This window comes from Cynoglossus semilaevis, chromosome 6 (assembly GCF_000523025.1).
Source record: "Cynoglossus semilaevis isolate Cse_v1.0 chromosome 6, Cse_v1.0, whole genome shotgun sequence".
NCBI classification, from domain to species: Eukaryota; Metazoa; Chordata; class Actinopteri; order Pleuronectiformes; family Cynoglossidae; genus Cynoglossus; species Cynoglossus semilaevis.
In genome coordinates, this window is record NC_024312.1 from 13986805 (window position 1) to 14009208 (window position 22404).

Sequence of the window (22404 nt, forward strand, 5' to 3'; positions counted from 1 at the left end):
CCCCCCCCCCCCCCCCCTCCATGAGTCCAAGGTCTAGCCCCCCTAGAGAGAGGAGAATGGAGGAGGAGGAGGTCTGTTTGCGTCAGCCATCCACTAGCTTGGAGGCTCAAATTATTTTCAGCTGTGAGCCAAGCAGAGGTCACATGTTTGAGGGGAAACATCAACTGATTTTTTCCCCCTTTCTCTCCCTCTTGATTCCTTCCCTCTTACTAAAGAGCAAAACACAAATGAAGACCAGAAACCTTGCAACAAAAGATGGGTGAGGAATTGGGTGAGAGCCTCTGTAAAGAATGTATGGAGGGCCTCCTTGTTTTACAGTTAAAATGTTGGCTGTGGTGTTTTATATCACAGAGTTTGAGGACAGATGGGAGAAAGGGGGGAGGGGGACGTGCCTTGTCACAACTAAAGAGTATAGGATACTGCGAGGAATACGATATACATAGTTGCACTGTGAAGCTGCGGATACTTCACTATTTAGAAGCCCAAGGCCAAAACTCAGAATTTGGTAAACCCTAAAAGGGCAGTTTGGTTCTAACATGATTCTGACTTTGAACATGTAGGTCAGTACTCTGGAGAACCGGACATCTAGCGCCATTGTCTTCACAGGGATTCCAGTTCTACAGTGTTCAGTCACTGAAGAAACTCTATTCAGGAGCAGCAAAGGCTTTGTCTCCTACAGCCACTGGCCACCATTGTTAACCCTAACCCCCAGTGCAAGGTGGTCACCATAACAATAGAAGAAGGGCTGAGGGAGGCCATCTGTTGAGGCCAATAAAAACATCACGGGAAACGGCAACCCTAAAGACCCCTGCCTGGCCAGACCCTCGTATAGGCCTTAGGCCTGTGACAGGCCATGCATGCCGCAGCAGAGGAACTGATACGGTTGATGAGTGCATGTGTGGATGAAAGATGGATGAAGGGTTTCATTTATTTTATGATAAGTGAAACGTCAGTTTCAGGGAATACTTTGTACTACTGCAGTACATCTACGGTGCAAGTGACGTTTCAACGTAATTCAGAATACTAGCATCTAGTTCGCCCTTGAGGTTGCACTGTTTATGTTTCTTCAAACAATGACTACACTCTTGGGCAACACATTACACATGATGTAATGTCATTACTGCAGCAGAACAGAACAGGGGTCAGAGTTGCATTGTGCTGTGTTTAAATGTCAGAGTTGCCACAAATAAATAAGTTCAAGTGTGAGAACTTTCCGAGTTGTTGTCAGGCAGTTTCCATAGACAGTCTGATTAAAGCCGATGCGCCTCCTCTGTGAAGGAACTTTGTGTAAACCTGCGCCTTTTTGGTGACATTGGTTAATGTCATAGGTGGTAGAACACAAAGAGTCACACAGAGAATGCTTGTGATTGGTTTTCAATCCCGATGTGTGCAGGCCTTTACTGGCAAATCAGGCAGAATAAAAGTTTGGATGTTGGATGTAACATAAGGCGGTGGCACAGTTGCACCACAATGGTTATTTTCCCCAAACATGTCGACCTCCATGAATCTGATCAGCTAGAAATTTGATTTCAAACAGTGCACCGTGATGCTTCATGTCGTCTTGTGTTTCAGAAGGACTTATCAGCCAAGATGAGTGCTGTGGGAGTTACATTGGCTTTATCACATGGAGTGCAGACGTTGCTGTCAGTGTTTTCAACTTTATCAGAGCTCCAGCATTTGAGTCGCTGTCAGTGAGCTGTTGTTTGGCCGCTCCAGTGCTCAGAAGGCCTGCCCCTCTCAGACAGCTGCTTCTCATAAAAAAATCAGCCTCCCCTCCATCCCTCCATCCCTCTGTCCCTCCATCCCTCCGTCCAGCTCCACTAAAACAACTCGAGTCATGACATCACCGCTCCTCGCTTGTTCTTACTCAGACTACTCCGTTTTTACTATGGCATTTCAGAATACCTAATAAGGGTAAGTAAAGTTACAGCCTCCCCTCCATCCCTCTGTCCCTCCATCCCTAGCCTCCCCTCCATCCCTCCATCCCTCTGTCCCTCCATCCCTCCGTCCAGCTCCACTAAAACAACTCGAGTCATGACATCACCGCTCCTCGCTTGTTCTTACTCAGACTACTCCGTTTTTACTATGGCATTTCAGAATACCTAATAAGGGTAAGTAAAGTTACTAACAACCCACGCTGCATTTCATGTGAGTAAAATGGACAAATTAACCAAATAATTCAGCAGCTGAACTACTTTGTCATACTTTCAGTTGGGTTTTACGTAAAAACTAAGACAAAGAAAGTAGTGAATCTCAGTGGGGGAAAAAACAGTAAACAAGATGTGTCGTGCATGTACCACAACCATGGCTTTAATCACTTGAATGCATCGCAGCTCAATAAGGCATTTATTTCTCATAGGTTTATGATTCTGACCTTTTTTTGGGTCAAAGAATTATAAAGATTGGCGGTGGTGAGTAGGATCGATCCTGTCTTTTATTACTTTGTGCTTTCCTTGACAGTTTTCCCTCGACTGATGCAAAGAAGTGAATTATGCAGCCAGATCTGCTGTGAAGTTCTTCAGCACCAGGGGATTTCACAGAAGGCAACGTGCCTTGACTGGGGTTAGGTTTTGGAGACATGTTTGCTTGAATCCCAATGAAGTAGGAAAGGAAAGCTGGATGGTATAGGTCAGGATGTATGGAGAGGAGGAGGGAAAAAGTGGGCTGGGCAAATAAACAATGGAATTTTATCAGGGCTCAGCAGTCTCCTCTTTTTTTCTCCCTGTTTCTGGGTCCTGTTCAGGGCCCCCGCTGCTTTCCCAAGCTGATTTCATAGCAAGGCCTTGGACGTGAGCCAGAGAGGACAGCTTCACAAGAGTGTGTGCCAGCATCTGTGTGTGTATTTACTACGGAAATGTGATTGACACCAATGTAGTGAGCAACTTATTTACTATCAGTGGGTTGAGAAGCTATTTTAGTCTTTCAAATATATATTGACTTCTAACTTCTAACTCACCACACACTAACAAACACACTCCGACCTTCGGTTTGTCGTTTTTCACCTCTGCAAATTTTCTCCCGGTCTATTGTTTGTGAGAAGAGGATGGATACGAGACGGCATTGAAATTGTGCAACGGGAACAGAAGAAGAAATAATGCAAACAATCAATTTCCACCATTTATTTTTTCTTTTCTTGTCAGGATTATTAGTCAAGTTTATATATAGTTCTGCCGTCCATTGTTATATTTCTAGGGCCACACATAGAGACACTTCTTGTTCTTATAATTGTCATTTACAGCCAGACATTTGACGGCCCGGGTGTCTACATACTATCCAACTGGGACGTGCAAGAACAGACCACATTTTTAATCTAGAAACAAATTTGAATTATAAAAAGGGGCCGCAGAGAAAAACCAGTGTGTAATTACATTGCACAATAAGAACCCATAAATAAGAGGGCTTATTATGTACTGGAAGAATAGTTGCTCTCTGAGTCTGTGTGCATGTCCAGGATGTGTGATGTGACTGACTGAGGAACTATGGGTGTCCTCCGCTGCCTGAAATGAAGTCATCAGACTTTTGCACAGTAACTTGGGAATTCACCCTTTGCTGTGCTACTCCGAGTCCACGCTTGGATTAATGTGACAGTTCTGATTACACCACAAGGTCAAAGTCACAGGAAAGGGACGGGGAAAACTACATTCACACTCAGCAAAATCTTCCTAAAAGGCCTCCTTACTTTTAACCACCTGTCAAAATGTACAAATGACCACCCTGGAACAGTTTAACCACAGGCTTTTAATGGGGGAGGTCTCATTTTCCCTCTTGAGTTTGTGGCTTCCTATTCCACGTTCCAGTGACTGCAAATGGTCCAGCTTCAAAGTAATAAAGCATTTTACATGTCAACATAATCCCAAATACAAATTAAGAGCCACGGGCCGCTAAAGGGAGCTAATTGTCTACAATAAAAAGGTTAAAAGCTAATGTAATAGACCAAGTTAGTGAGATAGTATGCATCTATTTTTACACCGACTTAAGTCGAAGTCACTTCTTACCAAAAATCCCTTAATGATGATGATAAATCTTTGTTTGTATGTTAGGGAGCTACTTTGAAGGAAAAGCAAGCAAACAAACCTCTCCCTGCCCCTCCATCTGGGAAACGGTGTCACGTTTCCTTGTCTTGCAGAGGTGGAGCATCTGTCCTCCCCTTCTCTCCTAGAGACATGTCATGTCTTCTACACCAACATTAAGCTACCGTCAGCAGAGCTCCTGACTCATCTGCAGCCTGGTCTCAATTATCCCCCTGGCTTACCAGCGTGAGGGTTCATGCCAAGTCTTCCGAGAAAACCTGCTTTTAAAGAACTCTCACTTTGGCTTACAGTCGATCACCTCATCCAACATCACATCTGCCAAGTCCAACACTGAAGTAGAAACATCCAGCCTGACTCCAGCCAACCCTGAAAGATTAGGTGTAACTAGAGGCCTCAATATTCACCCAACAGCACTGGATGCCACATACAGTAAGACTGAACCTGCTTCAACAGTATATTCAAACATACAGGACTTCTACTACTACTGTACTGTCCAAACCTTTGATTTGTTGCAGTGCAACACTGTGTGTTTGGGCTACATACTCAGTCGCCTTTTCCCAATTATTTTGGGGAGATACTATGTAAAGTATTATTGTTTATAGATCTACACTACAGAAGAGCAGTGGTTCCCAAACTTTTTTGGCCTCTGACTCCATCTTGACATCACAATTTTCTGGCGAGCGCAGAGACATTTTAGTAGCTGTCACTTGTGCAGTCATAGGATCGCAGCCATTAATCAAGACGCACCAGCTCAGATATTTTAAGCATAAAATAAGGTTGCCATGGAGCTTTATGAAACCTGAATGAACACTATTACATTTAGAAGTCTTAAACCAATTTTAAAGCTTATAATAAAAAAGCTGTTGTGTTATTTAAAGAATAAGTGAAAATTACCAGTTTTTTCCACATCTCTTTCATATTGTGTAGTGGTAGTTTTAAGCCTTGAAAATATTTGATATTGCTCATTTAAAGTATGAAAGACACATTTAAGGGATCGTCTGTCACAGGGTATGATCAGAACTAATTGGACTACAGCTGTGGGGACCCTTGATAAAGAGAAAACTAGAAAAGGAAATACTATAAAGAGTTGTCTTAAATACATTCTAGGATGGTCTGTATTCATGAGCACAGCTCCCTTAACAGGCATTTCAACGGCTAGGTTTCTGCATTTCAAACTTTTGTTTGGTTTTTGCTGCCATTCAAGCTAACATAGACACCACTGGAACCACAACAGCCAGAAGTTCTGCTTCATTATATTCTTATAAACCAGACAACTAAACACCATGGTCTCATTTGACAGAGCTGAGGCCTTGGATGTACCTGCAGTTAATCCACTGTGGTTTCCGTCTACATAAATCATCACTGACACAGTAAATAAGGCTATAGAAAGCTTGCCAGAAAAAAAGTCATAAACTCTTCCTTTAAAAATCAGCCTTGCTTTTTGAGAGTGTGTGCAGTGATGAAACCAAATAGATCCCACAAAAGCCTGAGGTCAGACAAAAAAGTGCGCAATCAACTTCTGTCCTTAAGCAACAGTGGAAATAAATGGAAGTTACAGACAAGTTAGGAAATGTCAGTGAATGCACCATTTTTCCAAGCGATAATAGCGCTCCCCGGGGTCGGGCAGTTATCTGATATTTCTCTGTGCTGACACTTTACGTGGGATTTTCTACCATAATGCAAAACCTTCTTCACTAAACACAGACACAGACGCAGTGATTGTGCTGCGTTGAATGGAACTGGGAGTGGATATTTTCAACAATAACCTTGTGATCGCTAACATACTTCTGTGGGCCCCAGATCAAATTTCTCTTCCAAGCCGCGGTCTCTTAGTTCAACTTTAATTCTTAAACACTCTCTCCGCCCATTCCCTGTCTCCACCTACTCAATTTAAGGGTTCTGTGCAGTGATTCTCACTAGAACACTCCTATTCCATCAAACCCTGTTCTGGTTCTCTCTAAGCCTGCAGAGGAACACAGTTTTATTATTCATCAATCCCCACAGGAGCCAGGCGAGGCGAGAGCTTGGGAAAGTTCTCTTCCGGAGTATAAACTCCCCAGTCTAGGTCACAGCTGACTTTTCTGACCTACACACACCCTGTGACCAACAACTGTAAACCTGAGCCAAGAAAACCAGTAGATGGAGGAAAAACCAGTGTAACTGACCTGTACTTTAACTCAAGCAAGCTAAAGAAAACTGTTCCAAAAGATTTCAGAACTAACTGAGGTGGAATATGTTTTCTAGAGATGAAACAATAGTTAACAGATTGTAGTTTGTAGATTGAATTGGGTTTGACTGCAGTACTCCATCTTATGCTCTTTCATCTTCTTTATATATATTTATTATGTTACATACATATATTTTGATGTATTTACAGTAAGCTTGAATCTCATTCTGACTTGAAGTGGTTGAAGGTTAAATATTTGATTTAAAAATGTTGCACAAACATGCATGTAGCTCCTTTTTGTCCCCTCCAGGGGCCATCTACCTACAACACACCTCAAGAAAATATGAAATACTTAAACCGATTTCAAATTCTTATATATATGGTATTGTCTATAAAATCATTTACTAATTTAATTACAATAGAAAGGGAAAGGGCCTATTGTTGCAAATGAACGCACCATTATACACTCCTAGTGTCATTAAGTAAATATAAGAAGTAAAAAGCTTTATTTTCTTATGTTGGAATTATCTTGGTATTTTCTTGGGATTAGGTATTCATATAAATATGGAAAAAAGAACGAAACATCTTTGCATTTTACTGTGAATCATTGAATCCCTTAAATGACAGGTGAATGGCATTCTTGTCATTCTTTAGAAAAGATTAGATAAGAGGCCATGACAAGACAAGGTAAACTGAGTAGAGAGGATAAGAGAGAGGAGGGGGAGGAGATGGAAGAAGAAGAAAGAAAAGGGGACAAGAGTGGAAAAAGGAAGAGGAAATGAGTGGAGAAGAGAGAAGAGGACACATTCTGTTGATTGTAACTGGAGCAACACTATGCTAATAATTTAGCATAATAATAATAACTATAACTATAACTTAAATAATAACTATTTAATTTGTCTCATCAGCTCCTTAAAAAAAGAAAACTCTTCTGAATAAATATATTTGAAAACTAAGAATATTCAAAGCCCTGGTCAACAAATCCATGCCGTTGGCTAATTGGTCCAGTTCTCTGAAGTTGAAGTGTATTTGCCTCTATTTCTCTACAAACACTTCAAAACCACACAACAGGAGAAGGATTCCACATATGTAAATGTTCTACTCGAAAAGAGTCACAGCAGCCATGTCACCATCTGATTTCCTTGTCAATGCAACTAAGACACTTAAAAAAGAGCAACAGCTTGGAGGCAACTGACAGTTTGAGAACATTTGTGATGAATTATTATGGATCAGTAAAAAAAAACAACATGACCTGCAGCCAACTCATTATCCAGTGTAATGGAATGCATTATCCTTGCATGCATGTGTAATTATTTCACTCTTACAAGCATAGGGTCAAGCGTGTCAACGATGGTATGTAGAACTATCCTAGTGTGTGCATACGGAAGACAGCGAGAGAGAGAGACACAGAGAGAGACACAGAGAGACAGACAGGGGGAGTGAGCCAGATTTTGTGCGTTTCGTCATATCAAAGGAAATTCTTTCACCGTCACCACAGGACACATTTTTTTCCTGTATGTCACCAAGGTAACAACGGCAGCTTGAAGCTAAGGCAACAGATTGGATCAATGGGGCCTTTAAGGTTTAGGTTGCCTGGTAGAATGCCTGTCAAAAGCCAGTTCCTGTAAAAGGAGGGGGCGACAGCCTGTAACCTCCAAAGGCCCTGCTGTCACTTTTTGTGCCAGAAAGAATTGAGAGGACAGATGTTTCTGGAGACTCAGTAAACACACTTTAATCACCAAAGTGAAGCCTGCTTCTGCTGCAGAGTATCACAAAATTGTGGGTCCTGATCTAAAAGCTGGTTACGGCTAAGCTAATGACTGAGGGGCAGGGGAAGAGGGAGGGTAATTTTGGGTTCATTTGGTAGAAAAGCACCTCCAGACTTTCAAGAGTCCGGGCAGAGCTGGTTTCTCTAGAAACCTTGAAATCAAAGTGTGCTGCTCTTCAGATGCTGCTGCTCTTCATCATCAAGAAAATGATGCATCCAACTTGAAGGCAACTGAAATTTTGCGTAACCACACTATAAACACAATAATGCAAACCTGCATCGACACATGAGGAAAATGTGGCAGCAGTGTGTCTGATGCCTGGCTCACTGGGAGAAGTTGCAACATTTCAACACATTTGTCATGTAGGACATTTATTATTTTTATTTTTTCTAATATAACACCCAGACATTCCTGTTGCTGAATAACAGATGCAATAGGACTTTATTGGATTTTGAAAATGTATAGAGATTATCACTTGTCTTGTACCAGTTTCAGTGCTGCAACTGTGGCAATAAATGTTGCTATAACACAGCTGTTAAAATGGACCTTAAGCTCCAGTTATTTGCTTGGATTTCCATGGGAAATCAAAAAATGTACTTTCAAAAATTTGCAGGGAAGGCTAAAAATCTAACTTGGTGCACATCGTGGTTAACTGCAGTCATGCAGGCAGACAGTTATGTAGTCTGTGCAACTAACTCAAAATGTAAACAACGGGCACACACACACACACACACACACAGACAGGAGCCTGCTTATTACAACCTTGCTGACTAGCAGACACTCAGTCCCTCCTTCTTTATCTCTCCTAATCTCCAGCTCCATAAACCTCTCCTCAGAGCCGACCTAAGAGCCAGACAGTTTTAATTCAGTAAACCTTTTACTCCAGTCCTTATTAAATGGGACATGAGGTGCACACAAATGGAAGCCAGTGAGGAAGAATGCTGATTTGTTTCCTATAAAAATGCCCAGGGACCTGCGTGAGCTGTTTGTTTATGCAGTGGTTATAATGGAACGGCTCTGTGAGTCTGACAGTTCACAAAGACACCGTGATTTAGTCTCTATCAGGTCTGACCCCCTGTTATACAGACCTTCCTCTGAGGCTCTGCTGGAAACACAAAGTACAGTAACACAATTCAAACCAGCAGCACAGCATGACATGAGGTGTGTGGATATAAAATATTCTTAATAATTCACCAGATGCCTAAAGTGAAGCTGCTGCCTGCAGAATATGTTTCCTTCACGTTTCTCTTCAGTGTGAAAAGTTCTTTCATCTCCATCTTCATCTGCATCTTTCTGTAACTTCTACACTTACTTTGATTGAATCTCTTTAGGCACTTTTGCATGCATTTGTTGTAACACTTTTTGGACAAATAATTATGGAGCAGAGGAGTCTCTTGTGGGCAGTAGAAGTGGATATGGTGCGTAAAGATAGAGACTAAATACACAGCCAAGCTTATATGAAGCTAAGGTGCTTTAGAAGATAACGCAGCTCAGCATGGACGGGTGGGGGCGCAGGAGGGGGACACTTCATGAGATTTACTTTTTCCAGAATGAATTATCTGCTGATAAAATGTATTCAGACAGCAAAAAAAAAAAAACACTTAATCAAAAGAAGCTCAGGAGAAAACACACGCAGACACACACAGACACAAGAGGGGAGTCTCTCTCTTTACCTTTCTGAGCTTGGTGAGCCCTGATGAAGTGCTCCTGAAGTGCTTTTTCATTTTGTGTAACCTGACTCCACAGAAGAAGATAGCATCCACTGGCATGGTTCCTTTCCTTCTTCCTATATCTCTCTCTTTCTATTCTGCTTTCTTTTTTTTCACAGCCTTATTCCAGCTCCAACTTCACCTACTGTCTCCCTCAGCATAGTCCCTGCCGGTGAACACAAAGAGAGACACGGACCTCAGCCCGGAGTGCACAAAAAGTTTGAATAAAGGCACAAAGTTTGGAAATCCCTCCTCTGGTTCAGCCTCCTCCAGGATAATGTTTTCTGGTGTTTCTCTTTCCTTTTAACCACACACACTCACACACACTCACTCACTCACACAAACACTCACTCACTACGGCTCCTATCTCTCACTGGAAGCAATTCCTTCTCTCTCTCTCTCTCTGTCCCTCTCTCTCTCTCTGTCTCAAACTTTTCCCACCCCTCCTTCCCTCATGCAACCCACTCCCATTTTCCCTTCCTCCCTCCTTCTCCTTTCCCCCCTCTCTCTCTCCTCCCTCTCCATTTTCCATCCTCAAACCCCCCTCCCTGTCCACATCCCCTTCCACCCACCGAAACCCCCCACCGCTGAACTAATCTGCAGCTGGCTGGGCCATCAGAGCCCGGGTTGCTACGGAAACCAAGTGTCCTGTTCAAGAAAAAAAAAGAGAAGGAAAGAAGAGAAACGAAGCAGGAAGGGGGCAAAGCTGAGCATGACTGAAGACATAAATAAAAGCGTCCTTTGGGAACCCATTAAAGAATCCCCGGAGCCGCTCATCCTATCTTCAAGAAAGGAGCGTGCTCTTCTTCTGTACATTTTTAAGAGATGGCTTACTGATAAGGGTTTATCAACAATAACAACAACAACCTCAATCATAGCAAACAGTAGAGCAACAGATGCAGTGTGTATTGAATGGATGTGTGGTACAGTGAACTGCACAGACAATGGTTTGGTAGTGTTTTGGCCGGTTGTAGTTAAATCGTCCTTGACAACTAACAAAACAATTGGGACAGTCCTGCTCTCCTTAATGGGATTTGGACCAAGTAGAAAAAGAATGTAAGAGAACAGGAAACATGGCTGGACCTGAATACTGATGACCCGAGTGACTAATGATTGACCTGCTCACCCCAGGATTAGATCCATTGTCTCTCAAGTCCATTATTACAAACACTGACTGACTGAGCAGGAAAACTGCCATTTCCTAAAAAGCAGCATACACTGACTGAAGCACAGAAACAGAAATGCTAGAAACCAGTACATATGAATGATACTGTTAGAAATATGATAAATAGTCATTGTTTGAGCCATAAGTAATAAGCAAAGAGTGGTAGGAGTATGGATCAGTGGATGAAGAGGGTTGTCTTTCAACAGAATGGTTGAGGGTTTGGTTCTGGCTCTGACCCATAACCTGTGACACCAAATTTGTAAAATGGTGCTGATCAGAGACTGGGGTATTATTTAAACACTTGCAAAATGGAGGAATATACGATTTTGTCAGGAAATGTATGTAGGAGGGGCGGCATGCGTATTTTACAAACTAAACAGTGAGCAGTTTTAATTAGTCATCTAACTGCCTTAGGTCAGCAGAGCATCTACGCAGCTGACCCTTGAGTATAAACCGTGACCTCACCTTTGAAATGCAAGATAGATCTAAAAAGCCTGGCTTTTCCATCAATGGCTGCTAAAGCACATGGTAGGTGGGGGCCAGTAACATCTGTTTGGTGTTTATCCCCTTTATTGTGTTGCTGAGTCCTCTATTAGGCCCACAGCTGGGATTTTAAGATGGTCTTCTGAGCCCACTGTCCAAGGGACTTACACCGTGACGGGAAAGATGCCAAGTACACATTCTCAGTCACTGACAGTTTAAATAGAAGAATTTGAAAGGCGGAGGATCCTCAAACCAGTGACCAGTGCTGTCCAAGCACCAAGTCCAAAAACAGGTCACATTACTTATTTATGTGTCAATTCTAAAAACACTTCACCACTAGATGTTGGCAACATGTGTCCTTTTTCTTTCATGTAATTTGAAAACACAGATTGAAATAGACTTGTTGATGATAATTCTTATTTGGGAAATCGGTGTGTATTTCATATTGAGGCAAACTAAAAATTGTGAATTTGAATTATCATATACAATATAATTTATAATAAATATGTACTTATTGCGCAGGTTTTGTATTCTATACATTTTGATAAGGGAAGCTTTATACAGAACTTCATAAAATGTTTTTCTATATTTAAATCACTGTATAAAGACGTGAAGGCTTTTTGTAAGCTATGGCTGAGGTTTTAGATAGCGTCCCCTTTAAGGAAGGATCATGTGATGTTGGCGGCGTGACGCAGACCCGGAAGTAGAGCCGCTGTTATTGCTGCAGAGTTATGGCCTCACTCCTCCACTGCTAGTGGAAATGTGTGGTGTTTTCTGTCGTTACGGTAACAACGCAACGTGCGTTGTGTTTTTTGGCACCTCAACAGTGGACTAAAATATTTGCACTTTTATCTCTACCTTTTCAGAAAATGGTTGTAACCGCCACGTGGCTTAAGTTTAGGTTCAAGACTGAACTTGTGACATGCGCCGTAGCTTGTTTTGTGTAGCTATAATAGAGACGGCTTCAATTGAAGAGAATTGATGAGAATGGCTTTTGCCGTGGGTGCTGTTTTTTTCAATCTGAGATGTAGTCTCAGAAAAGCGGCCTCATTCACAAGAGTCAGATTTTGTCCAAAGTCAAGTTCGTGCTTTGTAAAGAGAAGCCACTGTTTATCTCAGATACCCAAGGTGACGCTGCTTTGCTGGGGTGCAGTAAATGCAGCATCATTGACAGCCAGGTGCCAGGAAGCCACTCTTCGACCCCAAACCTCTGATAAAAAGACTATAGCCAAACTTCAAGTGCACAAATTAGTGTTTTATATTCGCCTCAGCCTCCGCGCATTGATTCTGCTCCTCAAGTTTGGACCTCTACTCCTCCTGTCCCCATTGACTCTGCTGTCCACTTACTGGGCATCTCACTGGCTGGACGCTCTGCTGTGGGTGACTGAGACCTCTGGTCCTACTTTTATTAAGCTGGGCCAGTGGGCCAGCACCAGACGAGACATCTTTTCTCAGCAGTTTTGTGAACGCTTCTCTAAACTTCACATCCAAGTGCGTCCTCATTCTTGGCCCCACACCAAGCAGTGTCTCCGCAGGGCCTTTGGGGACAGTTGGAGGGATGTCTTGGTCTTTGAGAGTAAAGAGCCAGTAGGTTCAGGATGTATTGCCCAGGTGTACAGAGGCTGGGCCAAGGCTGACCGAGTGGAGGATCCAACCTTCAAATCGTTGGTGGAGGACATGGAAAAGGAAGACTTGTTGAAAGCCTGGGAGATCCCTGGATTTAAAGTGGTGGCCAGTTCATTTCAGCAGCTGTGGAACGGTAACAAGGATAAAGAGAGCTGTAAAGAGAAAAGCTATAAACATGGTCAGTATAACGCAAGCAGTAGAGAGAAGGAGCATCTTATACCAGTTGCAATCAAGGTCAGTAATGCGTCCGCATTGGAGGGGCCTCTCAATTCTGCTATTGCTTTTAAGTAGTGTTAAGTAATCTTGCGTGAGTGTTTGTGTGAGGTCTATAAAAAGTCTTTCCTTTCTTTATCCATTCCAGGTGCTTCACCCAGGCGTCAGGCAGCAGGTAGAGATAGATCTGTTGCTGATGAAAGCAGGCAGTTGGCTTTTGCACTGTGTTCCATCACTGAAATGGCTCAGTCTGTATGAGATTGTAGAAGAGTTTGAGAAGCTCATGACCAAACAGGTTAGAATGTTTACAGATATGTATACAGTTAATGATAAAGAATAAAAAATAATTTGTCTAAGGAATGACTGAACTTCCATTTCAGATTGATCTCCGCTTTGAGGCCAGGAACATGGAACATTTTCGTGATAATTTCCGTGATGTTGATTTTGTGAAATTCCCAACTCCTTTGCGACCATTCGTCACTAGAAGTGTTTTAGTGGAAACCTTTGAAGTAAGCTGAACTTTATCAAACATCTAGTGGAAAAAAAGTTTTCAAATACAAGCGGGTGACATTTATTAATTCTACTTGAATTACAATGGTTTTTCTTGGTTTCCAGGAGAGTGAGCCCATTTCAAAGTACCTGAAATCTGACATTCCGCAAGAGTTGAAACAGAAAATCGCCAGGATGGGTGTAAACTTGTTACTGAAAATGGTGAACAAGACTTTTTGTGATTTCACTAAAATTTATTACAAGTAAACTACATTTTACCCCATAGGTTTCATGTCTTTTTTACCAGAGTCCGTCTCTATTTTAGGTCTTTGTTGACAACTTTGTCCACGGGGACCTGCATCCTGGGAACATTCTGGTCCAGTATCAGGGAACTCTTTCTGATCTCTGCAACAGTGGTGACAATCAATTGAAACCTGAGGGCAAGACTGCCCTCACTGACTTATGGGACACAGTTGTTGTCAGCGTCAGACCAGAACCATTTCCTCTTCAGTTGGTGTTACTGGACGCTGGCATCATCGCTCAGCTCAGTGACCACGACCGTGCCAACTTCAGGGCTGTGTTCACTGCTGTGGTGCTGCGGCAGGTAATGAGTAAATAAAAGGACTTCAATGCGGTTTCCACTGACCTATAATTCAACTGATTTTTTTAACAGGTTATTGTTAACATTGAGTGACTGTGTCTTTTGCATTTTTTTTAAGGGTGAAAAAGTTGCAGAGCTGATTTTGCATCACGCCCGAGCAAATGAATGTCAAGATGAGCCACAGTTCAAGAAGGAGATGGCCCAGTTAGTGGACCACGCTGTCGGCAACACTCTATCCTTGGAAAAGGTATGAAAAATGTGGGGTTTTTTTTGTGTTTTTGATTTTTTTTACCCCACTCGTTCAGAATAAACAGCATTGGAATTTTGTATGCTTTGAATCGCCATGTGGTGTAAAATCAGGTCAACCTCAACTATAATCCTAAACATGTGGCGAAGAGAACATGTGTTTTGTTGACTTTTGCTATGTTTACTGTGTAGATCCAAGTGGCTGACTTGCTCTCCCAGGTCTTTGGTCTGCTCATGAAACACAAGGTAAAATACTGTATTACCAGGTCATACTTTTCATGGTCAACAAACAGAAATCTGAATGACCAATGCAATAAATACTTGTCTAGGACTAGCTATATTTTGTTCTGTATTAGTAATGATAAACTTTGTCGTGAAGGTAATTGATCAAGTCTTGTATGTTTATTCTTGTTATTTATGTTTTACTGCTGGCACTAATTATTCAACCTACTGATGGTCTCACACAGGTGAAGCTGGAGAGTAATTTTGCCTCAATTGTATTTGCCATCATGGTGCTGGAAGGTCTGGGCCGGTCCCTGGATCCAAACCTGGACATCCTGGATTTGGCGAAGCCTCTGCTGCTGAAGAACTGTACCTCACTGCTCTGACACACAAACTCTGGTTGGTTCACTCACAGGCACCAACCTGCACAGTGTAAACTCAGAGGGCAGCTACTTATAGAATACATTTGTCTTCCTGATTAGTGTTTCTAATGGGTACAAATTACAGGCTACATGTGAACAGTCTCTTTACGTATACCTCATTTAGTTTTGTACGGTTGACTCTTGTATTTTAGGCATGAGGCAATGACAAGGATCCTTAAGGTCCAATCACAGGAGATTTTTATCAGGGTAATTCAGATGACTTAAAAGAACAGTTCCACTTTAAATGCTTTATGTCTGGAGCATTTGCCTTTATAGAATCAGACAGAGCAGCATGAACGTATCATCTCGGAGTTAAAATCTGAAGCAGAATAAAATTCAATTTTTAATGCTTAATTATCTTTATCTTAATGTTTTTTAATTATAATTTTGACTACAATACAAAAGAAACAGTGAGATGTTTTTATGTTTTTGTACTGTAGTAAACCAAAAATGTGCAAAACTTTACTTATTATCTTTTTTATTTTCATAGTAATAGGTGACAGTTATTGGAAATGGAGTATAGTATATTGATGAATTCAACAACAAAAACAACAAAGAAAGAAAAACAAATATACAACTACAGATCCTACTGTGTGCATTGTATTTTAAGAGATGAACATCGCAACTTATTCAAAAGGTGATCACAAATTTACTTTAGACCGTATCCATGAACACCTTAGATTCTTACGTATCTCCAATTGCCCTGCTTCAATGTAAGCCTGTCAATCAAAGAGTGGGAACAGACGTGTGAACATAGAGTTAAATATAAAGGGAATGTGCATCAAATAATTTATCTTTTTTTTTTTTGTCTCTAGATCTCTCACTCTAGAGTGTCTTTAGATCACAGACGTTTTATTCAGTAATATATGAAGGATGTGTACTGATGAAACAGAAAAGTCACCACACCAAGGCCACGGGATCCAATAAATTACAATTTTATTAAATCTGTCAATGAAAAACAAAGACAAGAGACTTGAATCTGCCAGAACAGTCAGCATGGCTGAAATAGTGAGATCAGGAGGTTTTGGTGGGGAAAAATAATTAAAATCAAATAAAACATCCACTTGTTATTGCAAAACTGTTGATTTTCTTCTTTTTTTTAAAATCCAAATCAAGAGCCGAGACAGAGCAGCATTGTTCAAGTGAGGTGGGAGGGCAGGTGACAACTGTGTAAAAAATTATTTTTTAATAATAATAATAGCAATTATAATAATATGAAATAAATATCTAATGGACGAACACAATCACCTCAGTATAAGACGAAGATTCTGTCACAGTTACAACAACTAGACAAAAGTTGTTTTCTTTTTCCTCTTTTTTATTAATGAATTAAATAGTTTTCTTAAAAATATCTCACCATTTACTTATACTCATCTTTTTTCATTTATTGCGAAAAATAGGCAACTGGACTAAGTGTAGTGATGGAAGTGTGTATTTGTGTGTGTGTGTGTGAAACAGAAACGGATTACGTGAATACTAAGTTTGAACGTCTACTAGCGTTGGCACTGAGAGCAGCAGCAGCAGCGGTGGTTGTGAAGTTGCAGTACTCTCTTTAGTCCACCGGGTGGCTCTGTTCAGTATAGGCATTCTCCAAGCCTACGCTCTCTAGAGGTTGTCAAGTTGTGCCAACGACAACCGCATGTTGTTGTTGTTGGAATGACGCTCGGTCTTTGTCCTTTAGTTCTTCTTTATTTCAGATTTGCTATATCAGACTTTTATGTACAAATATTTCAATTTCCAGACTGATTTTACAAAGACAGGTGCAACCTCCATGTGACTGTCTTCTTACTGGAAAAAAGCTCAGGGTTTGAAGGGTCTCTGTAAATGGGATGAGGCGTTAGTACTGACGACTTTACAGATTTGTTCTTGTAACTTAACGTAGGGAATGAAGGAAACAAAACCATGGATTAGGAATGTTGAAGCTAAAAGGAACAAAAGTTATTAACAGATCTGTCATCAGAGCGCCACGGCAACGTCCAGGTAAATCTCTCTGACTAAAATCTCCAAAATAGGCGATGAAACCGGTAAAATGTGCGAGTAAAACCATGACTCCTCTCTTCATTGGTCTGTATCCTCTCATGCTCATCCATCAGTCTCCCCATGCATTGTAAAAATAGTCCACTAACACCAAGCAGTCCTCACCAACGCTCATCAGATTGCACTTGAGTTTTTTTTTTTTTAACTTTATTTCTCATACCATACATTTTCAATCAGTCTTTGTCAGAGTGGCATCTGTCGTTATTGTGCCCCCAAAGGAGTGGCTGTCCTCCGGGTCTCTGCAACAACCTCCAGCAGGAGTTACGCGGCTCTTGTAGGAGGGCAGAGAGTAGGCACCCAAACAGAGAAAGACGGTTTTTGGGTTTGGATACTTGGAAGATATCTAGGTGTAAACTTCTCATCCAATATGTTGGGTTTGAGAGTCGATGGAGGCAGGTCTCGAGAACAGGCACATATGCTAATTCTCTCCCATGACATGACCTCATTGCTGTCTTTAAAATCCCTGCCTGGCCAAAGTTTGTGGCAGATGGAACTCTGGGACATCTGTAATGCTTCTCTCCTTCACTGTGCGGTCACATTTGAGAGCATCAGCAGCTATCAGTGGCATCTCCAGAGTCCAAACAGGTCGTTCTGTGAGTTTACGAGAGATAAATTGATGGAAATGTCTGACCCGCGACAACCCCAAGAGAGAAGAGGGAGACGCATTTTTCAGATTCTTTGTACGACGTGAGTGGCATCCGTCCTTAAATCAACCGAGGGAGACGTTAAGGAAGACACATTTACTATGTCACGTTATCTCCATCAGCTTGTCTATACATTCCATTGGGGAAAAGATGGAGGGAGTTTAACATAGACAGATAAGCGAGTACGGCAGAATGTCTGGGACTGGACAGGAGGGGAGTCTTTCTCTTTGTCTTCTGCTCCGTTTTCTACTGTTGTTCCACAGGCCGTCCACAGAGCAACATTTGGGGTAACTGTTTCAGGGACGTGGGGACATAGGGGACAAGGACATCCGTTCGTGGTTTGTAGCTACGAGTTGAGCCAGGCGTGGTTGAGGCATTCGCTGGCGGAGGCCCTCTTCTCAGGCACCATCTCCAGCATGGGCAGGAGGAAGTGGGTGAAGTGGCCTGCGTCTTCATGAGACCAGCCGTACTTCTCCACCAGCACGTCGAACAATGACCAGGGCTTCAGTTTTGTGATGTGTCGCAGTTCACCTGCAGAGGGCGACATAGAGCAAGAAATAAAAAATAAATAACAAGAGAGAATAAAGAGGGGGGAAACGTGGCTCATCCAAATTACAAAAAAAAAACTAAAACGTGTAGCTAAGTTCAATATCATTGACCTGAGGCACAATAGTTTCCATTAGCCGCTGTGTTGACTAAGTGACAAGCTATTATATATTATGATAGAATGTATATTTAATAGCATGTACTGTATGCATTTTTATATACATTATAATGTTATGAACAGAGCAACTGCAGTTTAATTGAATCTTCATTAGCACACGCTAACTTGTGATAATGTTGCTTTTTTCTGGATATTTAATGTCTTTTTGCACTAACTTCGATAAGAAGCTGAATCGAAGCTAGCCCTTTAATGTGGCTAGCTTCACATTGATATTCCATCAAAGTACACCGTACAGTACATTAGCTACGTCAGTAGCAACTACTTTTTTAGAAGCTTAATTTGAAAAAAATCGCTTCACAGTGTTTCTGTTGGAGACAGATTCTTACAGATCTTTGTAATTAGGATGAGCCAGCACCAGATGGATCTGCACAACAATCACCGCAGCCTCTAATTTCAATAATTAGCTCACTTCTCAGTGCTAAGAGAGGAGCTAATCAGTGAGGAGCTGTGATGATTGACTGAGACCTGCAGACCTGGGGCTCAGTCCGACTGACACAAAGGGCAAGATGTGGAGAAAGAGCAGAGAAGTAAAAAAAAAAAGGAAAAGAACTGAAGTACAAGGTCGACAGAGATGGCGACTAATTAATGGTCAATCATGATGAAAGGTGGAAATCAGGGCTGTCATGGTCACCTCTCCGTCCGTGCTGATTAAAGACGGTAGAAATAAATTTGTCTTCACTGACTGGCTGAAAATCACTTTAGAAAAGTGATTTTGTTTTCCGTTTTTTTTTTAACGGCCATGTAACTCTATACAGCTATTTTTAGATCGGTGGAATCTTGGTCTCCAATCAGTGTTTTCTTTTTTTTTTTTTTGTCAGATTCTAATGGAAAATGCAGCAGCAGGAGCTCATTTACACTACACTGGAGAGGACACAATGGCAGACAGAGGAGGTGGAGGCAGAAGAAAAGGAGGCATGAAAGTCACAACAGATTAACAACAGCGCTCAGAGATAAAAGAGAGAACATTGAACCGACTCAGATAGAGACATCAAAAGCAGAATATTCAGGCCTCACGACAGATTATGAAGAATAGATGAGGAGACGCAGAGAAAAAGGGAGTAAATCCAACTCCGACCCATACACTTACCAGGCTCACAGTCAAGTTGGGGGAACTCTAAGTAGTTCATACACCGTGAGATACTCATTTACTTTAGTCGCTCCTATGTCTATGAACTGTCAATTATTATGTCGATTATTTACAGTCCATAATGATTGAAGATGCTGCCATTAATATAAACTGATCTTTTTCACTGCAATTCAACTATATTTTTATTCAATATTTCATATTCATATTCAGTGGTTCTTAATTAGTTTCTGTCATGCCCCCCCTCCTTTCTCCCCCCTTGGGGACAGAAATGTTTTCACGTCCCCCCCCTGCTCCCCCAGACCCACACTCCCGTGAATTGAAATACTATTGAGAACCTAATAACGTATATTTCTTTAACTGTACAAACCACTGTAGGAGTTGCTGCCACCTAGTGACTGGAGGCTTGTTATCATTCATGTATTACAGCAGTGGAACACTTGTCCATATGCATGAATGCCATATTCCATTTGAAGCCCCTCACCGCCCCCACCCCACTGTTTGAGAAGTACTGCTTTAGGTCTATTATTGATGAAATAAATTGTTTTATTGCATTAAACTAAAGGAGTCTTCTCCTTCATGTCAGCCATGTGAACTACCTTACTTGAGTGCCCACCAATACTACATCTACCCGACAGACACGAGCACACCCAGGTTCTGTTGCTACAACCTCGCTCTACAGCTGTTTTCAGCAGCGGGAGTCAAACCCTGTCCCTAACCGTCCGTCAATCATGGAGTTGTTTACCTTTCTTGGAGAAAAACTCTCGGCTGTACTTCCCAGCAGCAACCACTTTGCGTGGGACCTTCCCAAGGAGCTCCATGATCAGAGCGATGTGGTCTGCCCACCACCACATACATCACAGAGGGAACAACCATGGTTCAGCATTTCAGCATGCACACACACATCAACACGACAGGCTGTATGGGACTGAGGCACGCTGAAGCCGTGGAGCGCCGCATGGACACACTCCTGGACTGACTACACACTGAAAAGGTGACGACTGTCAACCCGTACTTCTGTATCAATTTCAACAAAGTCCAATCACAATGTTCATGTTTTGTTTTTTTGGCTTTTTTTACAGTCACTTGTGTCCACTTTTGGCCTGTCAAGACATTTGCGTGCCTCTGTCCCACCAGCTCTCTGTCCAGCGCTACCTCTTCTGTTGAAGAACTCCCTGGAATATTTTCCGGAGAGAGCAAAGTGCCTCGGAATACAGCCCAGCAGCTCTATGATGTGAGCTATGTGGTCTACGGAGGAGAGAGAGGGGAGGTAGGAAGGGGGAGAAAAGGAATGGGGATGCAAGAAAAAGGGAAGGGAAGGAAAGGAAGAGAGAGGGGAGGACGTGCACAAGGGGGAAAGGACACAGAGATTGTACAGAGAAGTGAGAATAGAAAACAGAGAAAGAAAAGTGACATGTTCGTAAGAGAGAGGGGACGATAAAAGAAGACAGTCAGAGACAGTTAAGGAGAAAAACCATGTTAGTGAGCTGTGCCTCCACAGCAGAGGTGATGAAGTGAAAATGTTCAGCCTAGAATCAAAGTCTCATGAATTCAGATGCAACAAACAGATAGAGCGAGAACGAAAAACACATTTTTAAATTTGGACACGGTGGCAGGAAAGTCCCAGAGTATAAGGATGACATCTTCGAAGCTATACTATTTTTTTTTTTATTGCTTGTGCAAAACATGCGCAATTGTGTTTGTCGCATGCAATGACAAAAATATCACAATGAAGCCTGGTGAGATCAAAGATTCGTGGGGGAGAAGAGACTAACCACGGTGTGAACATGTTAATGTGTTCTGCCGACGTGGAATAAATAGAACCGGGTCTCAATGCAAACGGGATTGAAGTATTACGTACTACACACAAGTAGAATATAGATACACATACTGTACTCACAGGTTAAAGCACTTACTCTTCGTTCATCTGTGTATGGGTTTCTATGACTGACTGGAGTCTAGACACTGATCACAGTGGCAGCAGTGATGTGAGCTCTCTGTGTGTCTATGTCATGTTCGTGTTAAAGGTACACAGCAGTGTGGAAATGAGTGGAGGCAGAGCAGGAGAATTCAAGGACAGGATTCACAGTTGACAGTGGATAGTGGGATACAGGAAGAGGGTACGGCTAATTTAATCTAATCTTCATTTACACATTTTCTATCCATTTAGAACACGTTGTTAATGACAACAATAAATTAAACTATAAAGTGTCTTAAATTGTTTTTTAATAGTAATAACATTGTAAATACTCACCCTCATCCCGTGAATAGTCCTCTCCAGAGTGAGGCTCGAACAGATAATCTCCAGTTGCTAGCTCAAAAGCCTAAAAAATAGCAATAGAGGTTTATATCAATCGGTCTCTAGATTGGTCTGTTATTATTACAAAACTTCTCAGACAAAAGGAAATAAAATAACATTTTCTCCACTGTTTGGACTAATAAAGAAAATGTTGAAACTGATATACATGTACTTTGCTGTGGTCCCCCACTGCAATAACATGGCACCTCCAAGGGGGGTCGACCCACAGTTTGGGAACTGTTTGCTAATGTGAACATTACCTAACTGAAATATTGAGACACACTTGTTTGTTACGTTATTGTCCTGTGAACATAAGTGTCATTTTCTGCAGGAACTGTAAGTGTTTTTTTTATATTTTATTGTTTTTTTTCTGCCTTTACAGCTGGATGAATATCTGCTGTTAAAAACCACCTCCACATTGACAACAGTCGGACTTCCACTCCAGGTTTAATCACTTGATTCAGTCAGCCGAT

General features: G+C 41.7%; 3 protein-coding genes and 1 long non-coding RNA gene across 12 annotated transcripts in view; 2 read left to right on the forward strand and 2 right to left on the reverse strand.

Annotated features, from left to right (window-relative positions):
• The window catches only part of LOC103380325 (uncharacterized), a 20376-nt gene extending 13052 nt beyond the window's left edge, over positions 1 to 7324 (forward strand). The window contains exon 4 of one of the 2 annotated variants that reach the window (XR_003049920.1): positions 2461 to 7324. This is a non-coding gene — a long non-coding RNA (uncharacterized LOC103380325). Of the gene's footprint in view, positions 1 to 1572; positions 1875 to 2460 lie in introns of those variants that run through there. The other variant, XR_003049921.1, reaches the window with a different exon arrangement.
• The window catches only part of si:dkey-82f1.1 (DENN domain-containing protein 2A), a 24997-nt gene extending 14858 nt beyond the window's left edge, over positions 1 to 10139 (reverse strand). Inside the window, exon 1 of one of the 2 annotated variants that reach the window (XM_008312232.3) lies at positions 9641 to 10139. The gene's annotated coding sequence lies outside the window, so the exon portion shown is untranslated. The remainder of the gene's footprint in view (positions 1 to 9640) is intronic. The other variant, XM_025056411.1, reaches the window with a different exon arrangement.
• Positions 10140 to 11978: 1839 nt separating this feature from the next.
• adck2 (aarF domain containing kinase 2) lies at positions 11979 to 20368 on the forward strand. 2 transcript variants are annotated; one of them, XM_008312244.3, is made up of 9 exons: positions 11979 to 13184; positions 13312 to 13458; positions 13544 to 13672; positions 13779 to 13874; positions 13978 to 14256; positions 14372 to 14500; positions 14692 to 14745; positions 14967 to 15120; positions 19367 to 20368. In XM_008312244.3, the coding sequence occupies exons 1-8, from the start codon at positions 12306 to 12308 to the stop codon at positions 15105 to 15107; spliced, it is 1854 nt and encodes a 617-aa protein (XP_008310466.1). In that variant the 5' UTR covers positions 11979 to 12305; the 3' UTR covers positions 15108 to 15120; positions 19367 to 20368. The 2 variants fall into 2 exon arrangements, with proteins under 2 accessions (XP_008310466.1, XP_008310465.1); XM_008312243.3 differs by lacking the exon at positions 19367 to 20368 and having other exon boundaries at positions 14967 to 16221.
• Positions 16063 to 22404, reverse strand: part of srpk2 (SRSF protein kinase 2) — a 39885-nt gene continuing 33543 nt past the window's right edge. For 3 of the 6 annotated variants that reach the window (XM_017032991.2, XM_008312235.3, XM_025056401.1), the window contains 3 exons: positions 21887 to 21956; positions 20378 to 20470; positions 16063 to 18355 (listed from right to left, as the gene is read on the reverse strand). In XM_017032991.2, the coding sequence (XP_016888480.1) occupies positions 18171 to 18355; positions 20378 to 20470; positions 21887 to 21956 (348 nt within the window). In that variant the 3' untranslated portion in view covers positions 16063 to 18170. Of the gene's footprint in view, positions 18356 to 20377; positions 20471 to 20787; positions 20881 to 21886; positions 21957 to 22404 lie in introns of all 6 variants that reach the window. The other 3 variants (XM_017032990.2, XM_017032989.2, XM_025056400.1) reach the window with 2 other exon arrangements.